General features: G+C 34.1%; 1 protein-coding gene across 1 annotated transcript; it reads left to right on the top strand.

Moving 5' to 3' along the window:
• Window positions 1–1,529: 1,529 nt before the first annotated feature.
• On the top strand, window positions 1,530–18,946 carry LOC123543333 (sulfotransferase 1B1-like). The gene is made up of 7 exons (XM_053522553.1): window positions 1,530–1,615; window positions 5,162–5,292; window positions 5,550–5,739; window positions 9,025–9,106; window positions 16,739–16,877; window positions 17,573–17,747; window positions 18,795–18,946. The coding sequence occupies exons 2-7, from the start codon at window positions 5,191–5,193 to the stop codon at window positions 18,908–18,910; spliced, it is 804 nt and encodes a 267-aa protein (XP_053378528.1). The 5' UTR covers window positions 1,530–1,615; window positions 5,162–5,190; the 3' UTR covers window positions 18,911–18,946.
• Window positions 18,947–25,078: the final 6,132 nt, after the last annotated feature.

Consider the following 25,078-nt stretch of genomic DNA (forward strand, 5'->3'; position numbering starts at 1 on the left):
AAGATGACAGGTTGAAAATTTAGGACCTCTCTGAATTAATATATTTTCATAATTCATATGTAAATTTACTAGGGATGGGAACGAATATTCTAATATTCGAAAATCGGTCGAATATTCGAATATGAAAATCAAATTCGAATATTCGTAAATTATTGTTTGTTTTTTTTTTTTGTTTTTTTTTTTTTTTTTTTTTTTTTTCAAAATAAGTATCATTGATTTTGTGCAATATGAGCTTGCTAATTCTACAGAATTAAACCATGTCATGTTTGTTTATCACGTATCAAAAGATGTCCAATTAATAAGAAAATAGCAATGCATACTTGGCAGGGGCAATCGTTACGAATAGACAGTTTGCAACAGACGTCAATGTGTCAGATGCATGTCAAAAGATGTTCAATTAACAAGAAAATTGCAATGCAAAATTACCTGGGGTAATCGCTACGGATTAACAGTTTGTATTAGGCGTAAATGTGATATCTTTTTATCTTTTTATCTTTTGTTCATTTTTATTGGCGCCTGTTTTATGTAACAAGTTGTAGAAATTTTTTTTCGAAAACAATACCAAACTTGTAGATATTGTCGATCTTTTCACAATATTTTGTACGACGTTTCAGACCATCCGCAGAATCGGTTTTCATCCGCAATCGGCCGTATTCGAATTAAATTTTGAAGTACTTTATAATAAAATCAAGAAACAACATATGATTGATGCATAAGTTCATGTTGAAGGAGGTTTAAGTCTGCCTTACTAGCTTTTTACACGACGATTTTTACATGCCGATTGAAAATTATCAAAATGGCGGCGGTAAGACAACAGCGCGTCACATGTTTAAATGGAACGACTTGCTATTTTTAGATCAAATTGCGACGATCTAAATTATAATCGTTTTGATTTTTTTGTATCATTTTGAAGCTAAAACACTGAACTAGTTAATTATGTTTATGATTATACTGACAGAATCGTGAAATAAAACGCTAGGATCTGCGGGTTTTGCTAGGTAGGATCGGGTTACCCGAAACAAACATTTTTTGGCCTTATTACGTACGATGATCCATGCTTTAAACAAATGAATATGTTGTGCATATGCCAATCACTTGATAAGAATGTAAAGCTTCCATTAAAGCAAACCGAATATTCGAATATATTCGAATATGGCAAACCGAATATTCGAATATTGATTTCAGTATTCGTTCCCATCCCTAAAATTTACTCATGCAATGTTTCTTCAGTGTAGTTTTAAATTGATATATAAATAATTATCTTACTCTGTAGAAACAAAGTTTGGTCTAAACTCAAAACCTAATGCATCAAATACTGTATACTGCTACAGTCCTTCAATAAAAATGTTTAAACAGTAAACACATTATCTTGGCTTGATATATGTCACTGTCTATTTGTAACTAAATACTTGTATATGCAAATCATGTATAATTATAATCATGGAAATATATTCTGTAGGGTGTATTTAAGTGTATCCAGTTCCCTAACGTTATATGACCCAGTTTTAGACAAGCTGTGAGATAACACAAATTAATCAGTACATAGAGCAATGACACCTGAGTAGTTTAATGTTCTGAATAAATTAATAAGGATACATTGATAATGAGAGAAGAGGTATATGTTTTTATAGTTTGTTTTGATAATCACTTTTAAATTTTCAACAAAAAAATAAATACCTTATATTGACTTAGATGTCACGTTCAGGTTAATAAAAGACTCATTTCGATGCTATAAATACTATATTAAATCTGTATACTTCAGGTCGCCAAAAATAGCCTGAAGTGTTTTAGCTGATAACAGGTTTTCATATTTAGACGGAGTTGATATTGAAAATGCGTCTTTGGGCTGACAAACACATTCTTATTAAGTTAGTTTAAACTGTTTTTATATATTATAGGTTACACAAAGTGGTTATCACTTTAAATAAAGATATATAATATTAAAGAAATCAGCCCGCCGGTACATAACTGAAATACGGTTGAAAACAACGTTAAACCCAAAACAAACAAAGAAGTCATATCTGTTTCCGAAATCATGTAAAATAGTAGTTGTTAAAAAGGTGTATTTAGTTAATGTGTTTACAACAAATTGGAAAAGTTATAAGAGAAACTTAAATTACAGTAACTTCAAAGTTTAGAACAAGATAAGAGCCCATTTTTCATCCCACTGGTACATAAATCGGTCGAAAGCCTAACTATAACGAATATATAACGTAACCATATTTTAGCAAACATGTCAGTATTTAAGCAAAATGATGGACATGGTCAAAGTATAACATTACTGGATACTGACGGCTATGTCACTTGTACATTCGGAAACCCGGACGATACAGCAAACAGAATTAGAGAAATGGTTACTTTCAATTGTCGACCGGATGACGTTTTTATATGTGCTCCTGTAAAATCAGGTTGGTCTCATACTTTACACACCATCTAGTGAAAAAATTCTATGGGAAACTCAAATACTAAAATCAGAAATTTTATTTCATTTAAAGAAGACATAGCAGACATAGAAGGATGTTGTCGCTAAACCTGACAATTTCTTACACTTTTTAATGTTTGTGTATGTCTGTTTGAGCTGGTGCGAATACTACTTTTATGTACAGGTTCGTCTCAAACTTTTACTACACAGTGCTTTGTCTCATAGTTATTCGCATACCTCTATGTCGGTTGAATTATGATCAAATTGAAGGGCATACAAGTCATTATCTTAGCAAAAGAAACACCATCTGGTCTATGGATTCCTTTGTTAAAATAATAATTTAATTATTTTTAAAGTCTAGTATTTGATATTATTTAATATTATTTATTGCTACTCAATTCAAACCGAGAAACATAACAGCATTTAACAGCGGATAACATAATCAACTGATGGAGTGCTAATATAAGCAAAGTTCATTAATCAATGGATGTGAATATAGTAAGTAGGTAAAACTTGTTTTTTTCTTTAGAAAATTAAATCTGCGTTTACCACAAATCATAAATTTTGATTAAAAAATTTATTTTACACAAAGAACGGGAAATCAGGTTTTGGAATTTTCTATGAATTTGTATTGTTTATCTTTTGTGAGCATCTTTTGTAAAGTTATTTTTTTATCAAAAATGTATTCATGCAAAATTTTGGATTTATTAATAAGCTATATAAGAGTTTCTTCCGTGTGAAAGGCTTTTCTTTGATGAGACGTGGTACGGTTTTACTTTCATGACAGGTATCTTCTGAGATATCAAAAAACCTTGATTAGATATTTCTCGGCAATAAAATCATGTTTTGAAACAAATCGCTATGTTAAATTTTGAAACGGACCTATAGTTGATGTGCATGACAGCCTTATACTTTAAAAGATGTTATGTTTACTTCCAACTTCATTATGTGCTTCCATTTTCTACACAATATACGATGTCACTTTTTTATCCCCCGCCAAAGGCGAAGGGGATATTAGAAATGCTCTGCGTGCGTCCGTGCGTCCGCAACGATCTTTGTCCGGAGCATAACTCCAAAAGTAATAGAGGGATTTTCTTCACACTTCATACACTGATAGAACGCATTGGGAGGAAGTGCAGTGTGCAAGAACAATAACTCTACCTTGCCTATTTTTTGAGTTATTCCCCTTTATCATATTTTCTTAAAAAAATTTGTCCGGAGCATAACTCCAGAAGTACGGAGGGATTTTCTTCAATCTTCATACACTGATAGAACACATTGGTAGAAAGTGCAGTATGCAAGAACAATAACTCTACCTTGCCTATTTTTTGAGTTATTCCCCTTTATCATATTTTCTTAAAAACATTTGTCCGGAGCATATCTTCTTCATGCATGGAGGGATTTTGATATATCTTGGCACAAATGTTTACCACCACGAGGCGGAGTGTCATGCGCAAGAACCAGGTCCCTAGGTCTAAGGTCAAGGTCAGACTTAGAGGTCAAAGAATACAAGAATAAAAGCCTTGTCCGGAGCATTTCTTCTTCATGCATAGAGGGATTTTGATATAACTTGGCACAAATGTTCACTATCACGAGACGGATTGTCATACGCAAGATCAAGGTCACTAGGCCTAAGGTCAAGGTCACACTTAGAGGCCAAGGGTCAGATACAAGAATGACCTTGTCCGAAGCATTTCTTCTTCATGCATGGAGGGATTTTGATGTAACTTGGCACAATTATACACCATCATGAGACGAAGTGTCATGCGCAGTTCCCTTTTTTAGAATTACTTCCCTTTGTTGTTACTTTAAATAGCTTTTATTGTAACTTTTTCATTACTAGTCGTAGGGAAAAATCGAGACCACTTTTCTGTAGTACAACATGCATGCTAAATCCAATTTTGAGGTGTATTTTGACCAATCTCTACCTGATAAAGATTTTTGTGTGGACTTGCATTTTTTTTTAAAGATTAACTTCCCTTAGTTGCTACTATAAATAACTTATATTGTAACATTTTTATAATTGACCCTAGGGAAAAAACAAGACCATTTTTCTGTGGTACAACATAGATGTTACTCTCCAATTTTATGTGTATTTTATTATATATAAGGTATCTCTACCTGGTAAGGAGTTTTTTTGTGGACTTTAAAAAACAAAAGACTTACAATGATTACTAAACAACCACAAAATTAACATTCCATTTGCAAATACAGCTGCTAGAGTAAAGAAATTTGCTTTGACGGGCATATATTGTGACATTCTGGCACTCTTGTTCCCTGTTAGTTTTCCATTCCTTCTTTTTACAGTAGCCATATAGAAAAACATAGCTATACTGTTCATGAAAATTAATAAGATTTAGCAGTAAACCACCTCACTACTGACTTTTTCTTTCTTCCACATCTTAAAACCCCTGATGCGGACCACAACTAAATGGTTCTTCAAAGCTTTCCCCAAAATTAATACTTTCAGACACTAACTTGCCAGGAACTTTAGCCTTCAATTATAATATGCCCGGCGGGGGATTAGCCATGTGTAACATGGCTCTTGTATTTAATTATAACATTTGTAAATTAAGTTACTTCTGTACCCAAAAAGATATTTGTGTAAGTAAATGACACAAGTATGCCTAGTTCGAAAATGTTAAGGAAGCCAGATATCTTTGAACAATTCAAAATAAGAAGCCATGATATATCAAATTATATAAAACGGAACTGTATTATGGTGCATAAATATTTCAGGTACACACTGGACTTGGGAAATTATTTCAATGATGTATGCAGAAAAGACTGAAACCATTCCTATAAGCAAGATTGAGCATATGATAGAAGCTGTGCCTTGGGAAACGGTAGAAAGTCTGCCGTCGCCAAGGGTAAATTAACCTATATTTTCTCACACTGTGACAACATTTGGTTGAAGGTACTGAAAACAAAACATTACGACAAAAAGATATTCTGAGTTAAAACAGTAACTGTAGAAGTTGATCAAAGTAATACAGTGACATTTAAAGCTGTCAAAGGAAGTAAATGGCAATATTATTATAGGAATTAAATTTCTAGCTGTTAATTTAATAATTCAAACTAATACCTTTTGCATTTACTATCTAACCTAATTATGTATCTATTTCAGATACTAAATACACATTTGCATTACAGTCGCTTGCCAAAACAAGCAAAGGAAAAGAGTTGTAAAATGGTATACGTGATCCGAAACCCAAAAGACGTGGCAGTTTCACTGTACCACCATACTGTGGGTATAGATCTGTTTGAATATAAAGGAAAATGGGAACATTTTCTGCCTCTATTCACACATGGAAAAAGTAAGTTGTCTATAAATAATACAGTAATTCGATATTTTGACGGCCCCTAATTTGTTTGGTCTCGTATTAAACGATTTTTTGTTGTTTACAAAATCAGAAATGTGACGATCGTTTCACATGTGAATGTCTACCGAAAGAAAGGAATGTCCCTGGCAGCCGAATTTTCAAGTAATTATGGAAACCAACTTGAACACTAAAGAATTAGGTTCATATAAAGATATTTTGATATTCATCTCTTCAATTTAACAATTTAATTGTAATCAACAGTCTAAATACACGACTATGTATGTAATAAAACATTTATTGCCCTTCTAATGAAATTTATTTTACGGTATGAAGCATGATATATTTACAACTTAATAAGTAAACTTGTATACGCGACCTTACATTTGATCATATGTTTATGGTTTATTGTTTATAGTTTGAACAAGTCAATAGGCGCATTTACGAGGGTACTCCAAAAACTAATGTCAATTTTTTGCGTATAGCTAAATTGTCAATCAGATAAAGACACTTTCTCGTAATTTCTTCAATTCAAAGTATCCTCTCAACATGGACGTGAATGCTGTGAAGTAGTTCCCCGGTGGTATACTGTTGCGAAAATATAACTTTACAGAACCAAGGAGTAGGGAACACTAGAATTGAAGAAAATGGCACAAGAAACCTCCTTCGAACTTTTTGTTCTTTTTGTACTTGTTGGTGCAATCTATACACTTGGATTTTGGTCTGATGCCAACAAATGGGGGATACATTTAGTACAAATCTTTAATTTCAAGCGGATACTGTCTTGAAAACCCAACGAAAAACTGTTCTTTACGTCATATCAGTACTACCACAGATACGACACAATTAAGAAAATATCTCTTAGAAACTCGGGCATTAATATAAGCCCTGTTTTCTTGCTTTTTCTTCACGTTTCATTATAACAGTGAATTATATTAGCTTGTGTATGCGAGTATAATTTAAAAAAAGATAACTTACAACTTAGACATCTGGATTAAATTGATATTTCTCATGATAGTCGAGTACATACCCGTTATCAAGTACATGAAACTTCCGTGCTATTGCGTACAATGAATTCTAATGCAAGCCAATGAGTGAAAAAATTTATTGAGTCGCCCTTGTATTTGACCTTTCTGTTATGTAATACGGAATAGCTCCGCCTACACCTTGATCTCTCCCTGATAGCAAATTATTTATGAATTTAATATAGCGGATTCATGTAGCGCATAAATGTCCTAAATGGAAATAAGGACCTTGGAAAAAGGAATCACAGAGTGTTAAAGGTACACTCTACTGGGTGTTATGTGTATGTGATCATAGAAATTAAATAGATTATTACAATTTCAAAATTAAAATAAAGTCAAGTTAAAGACTTAGAACAGTTTGGTGTAACCGAAAATGCAGAGAACATGGCTAAATGTTGCAAAACATATGGAGATGTGACAATTGCGTCGACATATGCCAAATTAACACAGCGTTTAAATGAACGGTTCTCTCACAATACCAGACGTGGATAGAATATTAAAATATGTAAACGTTTGTAACCAATTACCATTTATCGCAATCAGTTTTGAAATTCCTTGCGTCAAAATGCTATATCATCGCAATATTCAGCAAATGCGTACATTGTCAAGTATCAAAAGGTGTGAACATATCTTGCTGCTATGTTCGTATTTACGCAATGCATTACGGTGCTGTCGAAAACGAAATTAAATGTTAAGGTCAATCCGCACCTTAGGACCGGAATGCAGAAGTTTGACGGAAAAGAATGAAATCTGACACAGTTATAGACCAGTCTCTACATTTTCCGAATATATATATATCTTCTTCGTTTTGACGTTTATGCGTAAACGTTAAAAGCGCCGCCTGGTGGCACCCGATTTTTCACGCCAATTGCTCGATTTCCTGTCATAATTTTATTTAAATTTTAGCGATTTCATTTTTTGTTCGATTGCGCATTGAGTTGACTTTTCCAGTGTATATGACAAAATCAAAATGTATTTAGTGCACTACAAGACCGTTATTTTTATGATAACAAATGGGCACACGTTGAAATCGTTATCAAATTTTCACGTGCAAATGTATGCATTTTGTCTTATAACTTTTTTTCCGTGCGGTCAAAGTTTTTCATTGTTTGAAACAGTCTGTTGCAGGGTCCGCACTTTAAATTGATCAAATACGTGTTCTCGTTGGATTTTCTGCTAGAAAACTTGTTTTTTTAAATGTGGACAGCCGAAGTACATGTGTTGTCAGACAAATTACATATTACCGAACAAGGTGACCATTCTACTTCTTCTGCACAATTTTGTATATATATGTTATGAATATTATGGGGTCTGTCAGGTATAATTTCCGATATGAAAATTACCTAAGTGGTAGTCTCAAAAGCTTTACATGATCCTTGCAACTGTGTGAGTGACCTGAAAATTATAATATACCCGGTCATGTGTCACTTCCCAATTTTATTGCAGAACTAAGAAAAGGGCATATGTACTGTTTTCTTCCTGCATCGACCAAAAGTAGTTTTGATAGGCTTGTATACTCTTAAATCTCTCTCTGACAACATTTTATGTTTGAACTGGATAGAAACTAAGATGGTGTTACATTATAACTGCCCTTCGAAATACTGAGTAAACAGATTTAGAGTATAAGGACATTTCTAAAGATATTGTTCAGACTTAAGGCTTAAAAGAGGACCAAATTTCATGCCATCCAGTCATCATTTCAGGCATGGATGCTCATCTAGATAATACCATTCACCTTCAGCAATATAACCAGATTGCAAAAAAAGGCGACAATTAGAAAGATTCTTAGCCTTCTTAGAAAAATCATAACTGCAGCGGTAACGAACAAAGAAAATGAAATCAGCGACGTCATCTTTCCGGCTCTGAAGACTAACATGTTATTGGTGAAGATAATCACTTCTCTCAACTGTAACAGAGCACCTTAGCTATGCAGCACTTTTGCTGCAGAACGCCTTAACTTCCGAACAGAGCTGTAAGATGATGGGTGTCTCTCAGTTTTGGCATTTAAGATTATAAATTATTATTATTATTATTATTATTATTATTAAACTTATCTTATATTAAAGGACTATTTCGGAACTATGGATAAATTAATTTAGGAAAGATAGAATTATTTATTTTAAATGTGCATCTAGAGAGAGAGAGAGAGAGAGAGATTTTATGTATTAATTAATTCAGGATAATTTCGGGCTTTGGAATAAATAAATCATATTTAGAGAACTTTGTACCTCATCATGCTCATGTTGTTATGTTCTAGAAAAATCCACTATACGATCAACTAATGAACTTATTAAACGGCTGATAGGGGTACAAGAAACATGTAGTTCTTGCAGTAAGCCGTAAAATATGAATGTGCGCATGTCAAACCTGAAGCCAAGGTAAGAATTTAGGATAACCAAAATGAGTTTGTTTATTTATTTTTGTGGATTCTCTTAATTGATACCCAAAAATAATGCATAAATGACCGCAGAAACGCTACAAGACATTGTCGCTACAAGACATTGTTGCGTTACAATGCCGTCACAGACGCTCCGACGTTATAAATTAAGCTAAATTTATAGATTTCATCTTGAAATCATGTGATCTGAACATTAATTTTTCATTCATAAGCCAACTTTTAACCGTTTTAACGGCAAATATCTCATTTAGCTTATAAAGAAAAAGACATTGAAGCCGTCGAAAACCCCGTTACCATAATTATATAAAAATGTAGTTATTTAAAAGTGAAAGAAATGCGTAACTATGGAAACACCAACCATGCTACATATAATAGAATTATTAAATTCGCAGACTTCGGAGAGTAAAACGTAAGACAGATGAAAAGTGTTAAGCCAGGTGATTTGTGTTAAATATCAATACTTTTCTCTTCCTTCACTTTGAAATACCTTAGAGGGTTATGTACTTCAAGCCTGGAGAAAGATTTTACTTGAAGAGGCAAAAACGTGCAATTTTAACCGCTTGTACATTTAATTACACGAAGTACAATGAATTACTATTGAATATTACAAAATTTCCTAGATATGAATTACAACAAGCTATATTCATGATTCAGTTTCGATCGCTTAAATTTCAGTACGAAAAACATTTTATCGTGAAGCCCGTGGATTTCAATTTTCCTTGTCCCTTTGTAATTTAAAACATAAATCAATAAACAACTAAAGTTAAAATTAAAAATGTTCTCATTTATGGGCTCGAACCAGCTATTTCCCGCATATTAGCCACTGGGCCACAAATAACGAACGACGAGTACGGGTTTCACTTACAATACTTATAAGGATATTTGGACATTTAACCAAAATTTATTTCCGTAAAACATACGGATAGCACCTAAGTTATGGTATCGAACGCACAATCACATTTGACGGGTTACAAACTAGCACAATAGACGATGAACTGTAAAAGTTCAAGTTAGATATAATAACAGGTCTGTTCTGTACATTTTAACCCTGTTTCTCCGTTCTGCCTCGTTTTTAAAGCTTCTCAAAATACAATAAATATGCAACAAACGGTTAAAAACTACAAACCTGCATAAAATCCTTAATCAGAGTCTATATGTTCTCTCGCACTAATCCGATTTAAAGTGACTACGCCATGACAGCGGGAGATTTATGACCAGATGCGACAATATGGTGTTGAATATTAAAGAGGCTGTATGACATTTTTATTACATTGTTATGTCACATGATAGATTAGGTTTTAAAGTCCTTTAGACTATCTAATTAAGTGTTACGGTAGAATAAGGAATATCTGTTTGTTTTTTAATCAGTCTTAAATTGAAATACATGTTTTTCACCTTGTGTTGACATCAGATGCAATATTTTCGCTAACAAGCAAGTAAAATGTGAAAAGTAAAAACATGTTTGAAATTCGATCGTACTTATTTTCTTTGCATGTGTTTTAAATGTTTTTTTTTTTGTTGTTTTTAATTGATTAGAAATTATGATGCGCATTTAGTTTATACATAATTTATTTTTGGTCAATTGTAAAGCAAGCAAGCAAACTCTCTACACCTCATTCCTGATTGAATCCACCGCCAAGAGGGTATGAGAGATGAGGCCAGTTACCCTTTTAATGCTGAGCGCCAAGCAAGGGAACTACTGGTACCATTTTCACGTCTTTGGTATGGCATGGCCGGGGATCGAACCCACGACCTCCCGTACTCGAAATGGTTGATGCGCATTTGAAAACGTCATACACAAATTCATGAAAGTAGGGTGCTGAAACTGGAAAAAAAATATTTTTTGATATGGAATCGATCCAACCGAAGTGACGAAAATCCGGATCGACCGCTCTACAGTAACATACGGTATATACCGAATGAGATATACTATTGAAGGAATTGAAAAATGTGTCCTTCCGACACGTGCACAGAGCGTCTGACATCGGATTTTTGAAAGAATACGCTTTTCCTTGTGCGTAATAAGCGTCCACATAACTTGTCCGAACCGCAATGTCTTGCGCATCAGTACAAGCATAGGCAGTATTTTTTATTACAAAATCTACCTTTAAACCCCGATTGAGGCAGTGCCTTGTTTCATATTATTTTTTATATTTCCTTTATATTTGAATACCATGGAGCAAAATTCAAATTCTGTTTGCTTTTGCAGACTTTACTGATAAATACTTTTCGGGAAATTCCAACTTTTTTTATATTCATACTCTTCAGAATTCAAGTTTGGTCCTGTGGCTGTAAAAACGAAAGTGAACGTTGTATGTCTGATAATAAAATCACCCGTTGTATATCAGTAAATTACTGAATAAAAATAATACAATAATGCTATGTATTAAATTTATTTCACTAATCTTCTGACTGATCAGGCACTCTCTTATCGCTCTTGTTCTTTTATTATCATTCATATCTGTATATTTTCTTTGCTCTTATTATAGCATATATTTGGAAGAATAATAAATATTTGAGAAGTTTCAAGAGTTATCTCAGTTAAACGAAATACCTGGGACCAGTTTCTAGAGAGTGAATATAACTTGCATAGTAACTCGCAAGTTTGTGCGTTGGTCTTTTAGGAATTGAGACTGAACAGCTTGGTATAATGATAATAATAAAAATAAAAACAAAAATAAAAATAAAAATAATAATAAAAGCACACGCAACGCACGATAGAGTATATATTAACGTCCGTCTTATAAAAAGTAATTCACGAAACAATTTTAGTCAATGTATATTTTCGCAATAAGCACTTCTATAACAGACGGACTTTAGAAAAATAAGCAAGGATCCAAACAATTTAAATGCAATAAACTTCTGACACACTTGTATATATCTTTAAAAAACCTGACTGCAGCATTCGTGTTAAAAACGTAAAGCTGTTTTCTGTTTTTCTTTTTCTTCTTTTTTTCTTTTTTTTTGCCTTATGGATACCTACGGTGGTATGTTTAGGACATATGTTATTTTTTTTTAAGATTAAATTATCTAATGCGCACGACATCTTATCTTGAGCGATCAACATCTTATCTTGTGCGCACGACATCTTATCTCGAGCGATCAACATATTATGTCGTGCGCACAACATCTTATCTTGAGCGATCAACATCTTATCTCGAGCGATCATCATATTATCTTGAGCGATCAAAATCTTATCTCGAGCGATCAACATCTTATCTTGAGCGATCAACATCTTATCTCGTGCGCACGACATCTTATCTCGAGCGATCAACATATCATCTTGAGCGATCAACATATTATCTTGAGCAATCAACATGTTATCTTGAGCGATCAACATATTATCTTGAGTGATCAACATCTTATCTCGAGCGATCAACATCTTATTTTGTGCGCACGACATTTTATCTTGAGCGATCAACATCTTATCTCGAGCGATCAACATATTATCTTGAGCGATCAACATATTATCTCGAGCGATCGACATCTTATCTTGAGCGATCAACATATTATCTTGAGCGATCAACGTCTTATATCGAGCGATCAACATATTATCTTGAGTGATCAACATCTTATCTTGAGCGATCAACATATTATCTTGAGCGATCAACATCTTATATCCAGCGATCAACATATTATCTTGAGCGATCAACATCTTATCTCGAGCGATCAACATATTATGTTGTGCGCACAACATCTTATCTTGAGCGATCAACATCTTATCTCGAGCGATCAACATATTATCTTGAGCGATCAACATCTTATCTCGAGCGATCAACATATAATCAGAATCAGCCGTGTCCAGCATGATATAGGTTAAGATGTATGATATAAAGTTTTTCTTATTATCGGAGTAATGAAATTAAACTTTAGTTTATTGGTATGTTTAAAAAATTCTGAATACGTTGAAAACTTAAACGTAAAGGAGTGTAAGTAAGACAGGATTTTGAAAGCGAAACATTCTATTTGCCGTGATCCGTTATATTTTATTACCTCGTATATTGGCCGGTGCTACACAGTCGGCCTGATGTCGTATGATCACTAAGTAAGGAACGCGCATTACGTAATATCCCACAGTCATTGCGCAAGTGAAAAAAATATCTAAAAAGAAATAAAAGATTTTGACGTATTTAAATTTTTCGGCTCATATTCCTTTCAAGAAGCTAAGTTACGACTGTGATTGAAAAGAAAATAAATTACGTTGAAATGAAAACAGATTATATTAAATCATTACTAAATAATTATCTGCTCTTCTGATACCCGATACCATTTTTATTTGATAAATTATACTGTTGTTCGCGGCGTTGACTTGTCTTTTCTATTTTCTTTTTTTTTTTTTTTTTTTTTTTGCTGCACAGATATTCTGTTTTGTTGAATGCGAAGCAATAACATATAGAACATGGAGCTATGTTTTTTTTTTTTCAATCTTCTCTCCGACAAAACAATGGATTTCTTCCTTCTCTCGCATAACAAATATTCACATTCAAAGTATATTTCAAAAAATATATAAAAATACAAGACATAATATTCGATTTTTGGGGCGATTAGTCCAAATACTAGTACAATATGGATTTATTTGAATCATAGCAATATTAACATAAATCGTTATCACCATCGTACTGTCACGTTACCATCATCGTACTATCGCCTTCCGGTGCCCATGAGCATAGAAGAGTTCTGGTTTCTATTTCTCACGTTACTTTAGTACTGTTAAAATTCAAAATGATTTCTTTTGCATGTTCATGGGTTGTATAACGTTTTTCAGGTAAAACCAAATATGTAATTTTGCAAACACTCGGCAGGTCAATCGCTATGAGTTTTCTATGTTGTACAAGATTAATAACATAACAACAAAAGAGAATGCCATACTGTACCATGATCAGAGAGTTTTTTGTGTCTAACATTAATATTTTCACAAATATGTCGATGAATGTTTTCACAAATATGATGGCTTTTATTTTTTACACTGAAAATAAAATTCAAGCAAATGCGTGTCTTGTAAAACTCAAGTTATCGATGTTGAATTCCATAAGACGCATAACCACGCTGAAATCGGAACATCGCAAGTATTCGAAGAATATTTTTTGGCAGTTTGTGTGGCATATTTTTCATTTAATGCATCAACGTTTGGTGATTTTCTTCAAGAATACACAGCATTTCATTTTCAGTTTTCACATGTCAAAATTAAAAGTGAAGCGGTTAACAATCAAAAGTGACAGAATTATTATCCTTTAATCAGAAATTTTATTCATGATTTTACAGGAATGAGAAATGCAGTCAAATTATATTTTCAAAGCGTTTTGAACCTGTTCGCCTCCTTAAATTCATTCTCTGTAAATTTCTCTTAAGTTGCCAATACAAAGTGAATAGTTAATCATTATAGTGTTGCTTTTGGCTAACTGGCACCTGTAGCTAGTGGAGATCATCAATAAAAATCATGATATTTGTACATGAGGACCCGGGTTCGAATCGGCACATCGCCGTATCTTGAGAGCGGGAGCTGTAATTCTAAAAGCATAACTTCTAATCTTTTAATTTTGAGCATGCACATGCGCACCGGAAGGCGATGATGCCATAATGATTATGCGGCAGTACGATTGTGTTAACGCAACAGTACGAAGGTGATAACGCGACAGTACGATGATGAAAACGCGATAGTACGATGGTGATAACGCGACAGTATATCGCATTATCATCATCGTACTATCGTATTCTCGCGATTTCGTTATCGTAGTATCGCGTATCTAACATCGTATTGTCACGTTTTCGTAGTTTCTTTATTTCGCGTTTTCATCATCGTACTATCGAGTATCGCGTTTCAGATGAACACATTCAAAGGCGATGACCCTAACGGAATTCCGTATAAATGCGATCTACTGATTAATGTGTGATTTGAGTCTTCGTAGCTGCTCACCCTTCTCATATTTAGCCGCTCCGATAAGGCAGGTGTGGATTTTGAGTCATGAATTCGATCAATGGGTTAGCCGTTTGCTTCATGTTGTGATTAAACGGATGCCCTAAATGTATTACACCGTCTCTGATGAGCACTGACCTATTGACAATATTATGCCTGTCGTTACTTATATGAAATAATGTTGAAAAACGGGATTAAACCGAAAATAATACAAAGAAAACTAGCAATCAGTTTAATTGCGACATACCTCTCACAGACTGAGAAACGGAAACGGACAAATAAATAAAAAAAAAATAGACATTTATATTTATTTCATTGTTTTTATCTTATAGTTTGTAAGGTCATCGAAGTTAAAGAATATCAAAGAAAAACTACTTTTCGAAAACATCGATATTTCATATATTCACAGTTACTGTATTGTGGTCACTGGCTGATTTTTATATTGACTAAAATTCAAGGATTTGTCAAGGACATTGCCTGTTTTTAATTTTGTTATCGTTTAAAAGTGCAATATCGTGTAATTGCGAATATTTATAATATGGTGAAAAATTGCGCAATAAGCTAATTTATCAGCTGCACATGTGTATGAAATCAAAATTAAGTCATCAAAGAATAATAATACCATAAACGTAACTTATTTGCTCATTGAAAATCATTTAATGATTAATGTTTATGGTACAATATTAGTTTTACACAGTTGTTAATGTTAGTTCTGTTTAATTAAGGTTTCTTTGGAAATGAACATGTAAAGTTAACTAAACAAACTACAAAAGTATTTTTTCATTAACAGTACAATATACTGATGTAAAAATGAAATATTAAAATATGGAAAAACAGCAGGCCTGAATGAAACAAAATTCAAACTTGAAAAGCAGACTGACAATTAAGAGTTGACTGCCAAAAAGCCCCGCTAAATTCAGTTACTAATAGATAAAACGATGCGGCTGCACAAAGTTTTCAGCAAAAGCGTAGTTCAAGAATCTGACATAAAGAACTGAGGCTTAGCAAACACTAATGAAAATCTTAATTTTGACCATACAGGTAACAAGAGAAAAACTTCACGGGTGAATTCCTGCAGAAGCTGTATAACCCATGCTCAAAGAATTGGCCAATTATTTCTCTATGAGACCCGAACTATTGTTAGATGTCAAAAGATCACACACAAGTCAAAGATAAAAATTCCGGATTTGCAAACTAAATCCGGAGACTGTTATTACTCCTGACTACCACAAGTAAACCCTCGGTTTCAAATTTCCGCAGGCTAAGTGGGAAATATTTTGAATACTTCATATGAAACAGTATCTGAATCTACACATATTTTAAAAAGCACGTGGAGATATTTGCGAAGATAAATTCCGTACCGGCAAGCTGTTAATATATTTTCCGTCGACTTGATAGGCGCTTATAAACATCTTTCTAAAATTCCGTCCCACCAAATCTTCAAAAGTAATATACCCTCTACCAAAAAAAATAAAATACTAATAACACGCGCGGCGATACATGATATTGTATTACTTTTCTCAGGGTGACAATACTTCATACCACTGTGGTGAGTGTGACATATACTTTATCATTGATTACAATGCAGAACCTATTTTTAAAATGGTACATACGTTGCAATAATCAGTATACGAAAATTCTCAAAAACATTGCAAACAGGAATATTAGTAATCGAGGTGGTAATCAATTTCAGCCGAATACCATTTGCTGGTTTGAGTATGTTCTTGAGTGGGAGGACATAATGGCAAGGAATCCTGAACTCCCCATACATCTGATATATTATGAAGATTTAAAAGAGGTAAACATATATGTACCTATTCATACTACATGGTCGTTTCTACATGTACTTTATAACTAATCAATTAATTTGCCATATCTCATTAAATGTCCTATTCACAAAATATATTCATTTATTTGTCAACACGTAAATGGTATTTCAGCTTCCTCGTAGAGCGTTGGGTTGTCATCTCTAAAGTGACAGTCAAAATATATGATGAACATCACTGAAATCTCTTTATTTCTATGAAAACCCTTGAATAAGACAGTGATAGTGTTATCATAAGTAGTTTCACGCTTCTGTCCTCGGGATAAGAAGTATCTCATCTCATTAAATGGTTATCGGTGGCACATTATCGTTATATACTTATATACCTTAATTAATATAAGTGTGTAGGTTTTGAATATGAATGAGACATAAAATAGAAAAGAGAACACTCTTGTTGGTTTTGTTAGTTTAGTTTATACTAATCTGTTTTAGCTCGATTTCTTCAAGCTTATTGGAACCACTTTCGAGTCCGCTTCCTGGAAAAACTAGTACTGGTGTCATATGAGAAGTCATGATCGTGACCCCACTGGGGCTCGAACCCACGACCCCTGGATTGAGCAGCCGACACCTTATCCACTAGAAAACCGCTCCCCTGGTTTTGTTAGAGGTTATAGGTATTATCTGATCTCAAATAAATAATAAACAAATATTTTATTATTCTAATTCAGAATACTTTACAAGAATTGTATCGGTTAGGAAAATTTCTTGGAGTAGAAAACAAGGATGGGATATTTGAAGAAATTAGCGAGAAATGTCAGTTTGATAACATGGTGAAAGATAAGCAACAATATTTAGCGCCAAATGTTGCCTTTCTTGCAGACGGCTTTACATTTTACAGAAAAGGTAAGCATAGAGAACAAATATATTTTGGGATGACAATATTTTTAAATATATTAACCTCTTGGAAGTTCTGCGATCATCAATTTACATGTAGTATAATGTTTTAAGTCTATTTGGCAAAACAAACAACATGTAGGTCCTCAAATGACATGTCTCCATGTCGTTATATTTTCAGGTCCTTCGGGATCATGGAGGTCATTCAATGTTAATGAATGATACAGTTCCGTTTATGCCGAAGCTAGGGGCGCGATAAGTGTTACGCAATTATTTCATTGCCCCTCATGAACAGACTCAATACAACAGGGTGTGCTATCATTTCGCTTGGTTGCCCTCTGTTCCTCCCCCCCCCCCCCCCCCCCCCCCCACCCACCCCTCTTTTTCTGTATTTTACATATAATTAAAATGTACTTGTTGGATTTTCGGAGCAACCTGTCTGCAATATTTATCCGATATAGAATCTTTTTGTTGTGGGCCTACATTGCGATGCATGGCTTTACGGCTGTGTTTGTGGTGCCCTGTGCTTCCGGGAAATTTACCCTTACCTTTTATCTTGCAAAGGATCAGTTTGTAGGTTTTATTAACTAACACAACAGCAGTGATGTGCGATGTGCGGAATACGTAAAATGTCTCCCCTTACTTTGACTCAGTGTTGTTATATTTTCTTTTCCATTGGGGTCATGGAGTTTATCAAACCGAGTCTGTTTTCTTTTTTTGGATGCGATATTTGCAAAAATAATGATAACAATGAAAATGTTTCTCATGTTTCTGAGGGGTGATTATTATACATTTTAGGGTATCAATGTTATAGAAACTGAAACTGACATACAACTGTAGACAGCTGGTCACTTCATAAGGATGAAGTTCTGTATTAATGTTCAGTAACAATACAAGTAAAACAAAATACTTAGTTTTGATCGGTAAACGATGCGGAACGCGCGGCTGACATAGTGTCGGTATTTTGTACTGTTCATTGTTAACAGTTTGATGTAGTGTGTAAATTGGTGTGCGACGGGCTTTTTCCAATTAATCACGCCATTTAAAACTTTTCAGGAGATATTGGTGACTGGAAGAACTGGTTCACTGTTGCACAGAATGAAATGTTCGACGAGATCTACAGCAAAAAAAATAACAATTCAAAGCACAAATTTAGATATAGCAAAAAATGAGAAAAGCTAATCTCTTGATTTTGCACACACAGGCACGCGCACACAGAAACGCACAGGCACGCACATACACACAGACACACACACACACACACACACACACACACACACACACACCATAATTATAGGGCAAGACCTTCATCTTCGGCTAAAATATTTTTTTACTTCTGCTTCTCTTTTCAAACCTCTAAGGTTCTAACTATTTTACTGATCAAATAATACGTTATTCAAATAGATACATACTAATAAACTGATGTTACTTTTTTACAAAAGTCTGTCCGACCTGATTTTGGACGCTCCATGTTAAATCTAAAATTGTCAAAAATGTATCATGAAGTTTGTGATTCTTCCCTATTGACTTACGTTGTAAAATGACGAGACGTCCATTCAAAGACGGTGGCACCCTTGCAAACGTCATATATTGGTTTGCTCGCAGTTAGCGACGTCTGTTTTACTGAATCATGAAAGAATAAAAGAGCGAAACTATAGGATTTACTTACTAAAGGTTGTTTAGGAATACTCCGGACAAGAAATGGTACTTTAGTATACTACTGGTCGGGGGCCACCAACCGGACACTTTTAGAAGTTTTTCGCCATTTTCTCTTTCATTTCCTTCATTACAACTGTGAACTTTCACATGAACATAGTTAGGTGCACCCTCAAGAAGAAGACTTAATTTGTTTACTCCTAACAAATGATTAATGCCCTTTCCAGGGCCGAATGTAGGGTCAACTAAACTACTTACTTTCACTGCTTGGCATACCATATATATGGACAGTTTTTTACAACTTATGGGAACCTCTGTACTGATGACATTTTGCTATGTGATGTGAAAACGAGTCAAAGTATTCATTATTGGCCTGAAAGATATAAATTTTATTCAGATTTTTTTGTGTGGAAAACTGCTATATGGTACTAAGAAATGCAGTGCGGATTTCCAAATCCCCCCATGATGTTTCATGCTTCAGTATGGATGACGGAATCAAAAAATGAAATTTCCTCCTCAATAAGTTATTTTTGACATATATAATTCCACGTCATTGTTAAAAAATCAAATGTGTGTTTGACTTATAAAAGATTGCTAAAAATACAGCAAATTTTAGCACCTACGAAACTGTCCGGTTTGGTGGTCGTCCGGATTTGGTGGTCCTCAACCTGTAGTCTTGAATAATCAAGGGCAATAACGCATTAAAAAATCACCACCCCTGAACATGGAGATATTATACGCATCGTCTTGGGAGTGAAGCTTCCTTGAATGAATGGACTGAATTCCAATCAGTGGTAGCCGAGAAATACTCCGGAGAAGCATTGCGGGACGGACGGACGGACGGACGAAACGGCAACTGTATCCATCGCCAGGCGGGAAGCATAACATATTACAGTCATTTCATGTTGAAAAAATTCCAGTAGATGTTTTGTAATACATTTGATAAAATAACAGCGTTATCTCTGTAGATTGCAAGGATGATTTTGAAATCATTTTTCATGTATAGGCCTTAATATACAAGACCGTAAAATGAATTTACATTTGGTAACATACAAACACCTTTAAATTACATAATCGTTCAACTGGGTATTTACATCCTGTTTGTCACGACTGTGATTTTAATGACATTTTCTGTTAAAACATAAGACAATTTGTACATGCGTGTATTGTAAATGTTTCTACATGACCAATAAACTCATTCAATCTTAGATACGATCAATGTATTTAAAATTCATTTCCTTTAAAAATACGTCAACTTATCAGCTTCCGAAATGCAGAGCCCGGTGTTTACAACAATAAAACATTGCATTATAAGCCCTCGTTCCATAACACAACTGACCACTTCCAGACAAGACTTGCCTCGAACAACATGTTTAGAATCTGCTTTTGTAAGCTCTTGTTCCGCAACATGACCGCCCGCTACCTGACGAAAGTTTCCTAGCACAACACGTGTAGAATCTGCTGTTGTAAGCTCTTGTTCCACAACGGGACTGTCCACTTCCAGACTACTGTTGCCCAGCACAACACGTGTAGAATATGTTGTTGTAAGCTCTCACTCTACAACACGACTGACCACTTCCAGACGACAGTTGCCCAACATATCATATGTAGAATCGACTATTGTAAGCTGTTGTACCGCAACATGACTGCCCTGCACCAGAAGATAAAATGTTTCCACAATAGGGGTAGAATCTTGGATTGTATTGCTTTGGGCCAATTCTCGTTGTTAAAAGAAATTTAATATGTAGTTTAAAAGGATAGACAAATATTGAAGGTACATTCATTTTTGCTAATCGATAAATTTTTCAGTCACCATGACATATGAATCAAATATTCTCTACATTTAAAAACATATTTTACTTCTGTACATTCCGTATGTCCCAAAGCGATGAAGAAAACAGCTATAACAAAACCCCGCATGGTAGTATCAGAAAAAAGTAACACAGATTTACTGATTCAGACATGTATGACATAAATCCTTTATAACGACCTGTAATAAACTTTTACAACTAGAACAGTTACCTAAAAGATATGCGTATTAAACACACAAGTAGCAATCAGTTTCTGTTGTCTTTGGGGGGGGGGGGGATGTAAATAATTCAGAAATATTGTATATTTGGTATTTCTGTTTTTGGATTTAACATGCGATTAGATTGTCATTAACCTTAGCCTTAATTGTATTGCTCGTTATTACCTCTCTGTCTCTCTCTGTCTCTCTCTGTCTCACGCACGCATGCACCCAGGCACGCACGCAGCACTGCTTACATCAGTTTGTATTTTTGTACGTAAGTCATAGCTTGCGTTCTTATTATACATGTGTATATAATATGTTAAATCATACGTTCATGGAAGCACAGAAAATAAAATATTGAATATTTAATAAGTAGAATTGTGCATGCTTACAGCAGAATTATAGATTATCTATTAAGACGGAACATTATCTTAAGGGTTCCAACTGTTTGACTGATGAACTAAATATACTAAAGAATAAAGTTTAACTTAATGGTTATTTGATTTAACATCATGGTATAATTGAGATTAACATAACATACCTGATTAGCGTCTGTTGTATACCAAAGATTTCCTTATCCTGCTGTATTTGCCCGGGAGTCTTAAGTGAGGTTCTCGTATTATGTCCAATAGAATCAATATATTTTCTGTTGTTGTTTCCTTTTTGTTATTGAGAATTTATACCAGAATAAACAAGATCACATACCTACAAATTATAATTATACTTTGAACAATTGACGTGTTTAAAGCGTGGTTTTATGTACCGAAATAGAGATAGAAAATAAAACATAGATGTTATAGAAATGTGTGTTTTTAGAATAAATCAAACTTTAGACTTCAGCCTAATACAGTTGTAGCCATCTAAGTAGTCTCATGGTAGAGCGCCAGCTTTGAGTGCAGGAGATCGTGGGTTCGCTCCCTGGCCGCGTCATAGCAAAGACATGAAAAATGGTACTAGTAGCTTCCTATACTATAAGGTTGGGTATCGCACTCACTGCTACAAGTAGACAACTTAAACATTGCTGTAAAAGACACTTAATCAAAAAAACAGATACTACACTAAAACCATTACATCTAGACATTTCACCTAATGTGAAAATTATTACATCTACACAAAACCTGTCCCGTAATTAAAGGGTTGATACCACTACAAGAATGAATAAATCTATCAACCTTTGAAAGGATCACAGATTATGAAGAAATATTGAGTAAAATATTAATAGATAATAATCGATATCTTCCAAACTGGCTGAATCTTAATACTTACCAATTTTGAACGCTATTTGTATTTTGTAAATGACATGAATGATTTAACCGATGCCGCATTAATACTGCACGACAGCGTTTCTTAAAAACTCAGTACATGCCTGTCGAACAAAGGTACGCAATATAAAAAAATACATATATATACATCATTGCATTTTGTTATTTAATACATGTAATCATACCTATGCTTTAGCTATCTATAATACGTACTTTAACGTCTACTTTAATCGTTATTGTAAAAGTTGGAATCCGGTTCATACTAAGCGTAAACAGGATATGCTTTGCTACCGTCACCTGTTGGCTGATTTGTTGCTTCGCATGGTGACACAGACATGGTCACGAGACTAGTTTTACTTTTTAAGGTTTAACGTCGCACCAACAAAATTGTAGGTCATATGGCGACTTTCCAGCTTTGAAGGTTGAGGAAGACCCTAGGTGCCCCTCTGTGCATTTTTTCATCACGGGCACCTGGGTAGAACCACCGACGACCTTCCGTAAGCCAGCTGGATGGCTTCCTCACATGAAGAATTCAACGCTCCGAGTGAGGCTCGAACCCACATCGGTGAGGGGCAAGTGATTTGATGTCAGCGAGCTTAACCACTCGGCCACGGAGGTCCATAGTTTTACTATTAGTTGTGATAATAGAAACAATAACATAAAATTAAGTCAATACACTACGTTTACGATGCAGTCAGTGATTCTTCGTTGGCCGAAAGGTGGCGGTACTCTTGCTTTACTTTTAAGCCGTGAGTTCGATTCCCAGACGCTTAAAAAAATTATTTCTAAGACTGTATTTAATTTCTTCTTTTTTTTCAATACGATTCAACGAAGACAACACGAGATAATTAATCTAGTTCTAACTTGTTTTCTAACATATATTTGTCACTATTAACACGTAATTATGTTTAGATACACTACGCCTTAAATCTGATTTAATGTTTTTGAAGCCTATAAATTTCATAACAACCTTTTACTTCAGTTTCAATAGCAATGCCCAGTATCGATTGATTTAAAGATACAACCGATTTTATACGAAAACAAGAAACAAACTTACACAAAGTATGAAACGTAAAATATAAAGAAATTGCACGGATGCAAGGTTCGATCCGTCAAAACTACCACTACAAAATGATTACATTTCCATTTACTTAACCTACTGCGCCATCAAGCCAACTATTGATTACTTTGCATATATTTTGTTTTGATATATTTAATTTATTTTAAAATATTATCGTATTTCTTATTCTTTATTCTTAATATATATGTATATTTTCTTTTAGCCAAAGGCATAAGCTAGGTCAAGTTTGCTAAATAAATGATGTTGTTGTTGTTACAACACTTGAAATTCCTTTTTTTCACAGTAATTTAAATTGCAAAACAAAATGGTAAGGTTTATGTGTTTGTTAATATATAATCCTTTAGTACTGAAGCCGAAACCATGTGCTCCTTTGTGTTCCAGTTACGAGTACAGTCTGCAAAGCTGGGTATGAATAAAAAAGTTAGTTGATACTTGTTGCCGGTCAGTACTAGTGTACTCGCTTTGGGTTGAATGTGTCCATATAATTGGTTTTGACAGTTCTTTAGTAGATTTTCCTGTATTTAGAAATATATAAGTGCATGATACCATAGTATCGAACAAAAGAAAGTAAAAGACGTCAGAGGAAAGGTCGACAATTTCAAAGTTTGCCTTTCGGGTCAATACGACTGTCCGTAGATAAAGAAACAAGGCAAGTATAAAATAACCTTACTGATACAAATTGAACAATTCTGCTAAGCATCAAAGGCTTCATTTTGTGTTTTCATTCGGAAGGAAATGATATGTCTTGATAATACAATTTGTAAAAATATATAGGCTAAAACTTGTCATATAAAGAGAGATCTAAGGTCGTGTAACATTCACCTGATCTAATTTGTACCCCAGATAACCTAATTTTGCCTAGATATCATAGAGACAAAATTTCAATATATTTTGTGTGAATAAGGTAGATAATTTATCATTGTTTCAATAATTTGACCTAGTAACCTAGTTTTGTACCAAAGTGACTCACTTACAAATGCATTTTCAATTTTAAGCAAATATTCTGACAACGACAACCTGATCTCTTGAGTGTTATAAATGCTTTTCTATGATTTGACCTAGTTGCCTTGAGATAGACCGCATATAACACAGTTTTGAACTTGACGTAGATTTTATAGAGAAAGAAGAGGAAATACAAAATGTGCGCCTAGGTTGTTAACAAGATTTATGTTCGATTAAATTTTATAACCTTTTTTTTTATTAAGATACTTCAGCTTTTGACTCGACTTAGATTTCATAAAGACTAACATTCTGACTAAGTATTATTATCGAGTCGAAAAGGGGCTTTTGAGTGAAAACAAGGTTTCTAGGTTTCTCCACAATTCAGCAT

Source organism: Mercenaria mercenaria, chromosome 14 (genome assembly GCF_021730395.1).
Source record: "Mercenaria mercenaria strain notata chromosome 14, MADL_Memer_1, whole genome shotgun sequence".
Taxonomy (NCBI): domain Eukaryota; kingdom Metazoa; phylum Mollusca; class Bivalvia; order Venerida; family Veneridae; genus Mercenaria; species Mercenaria mercenaria.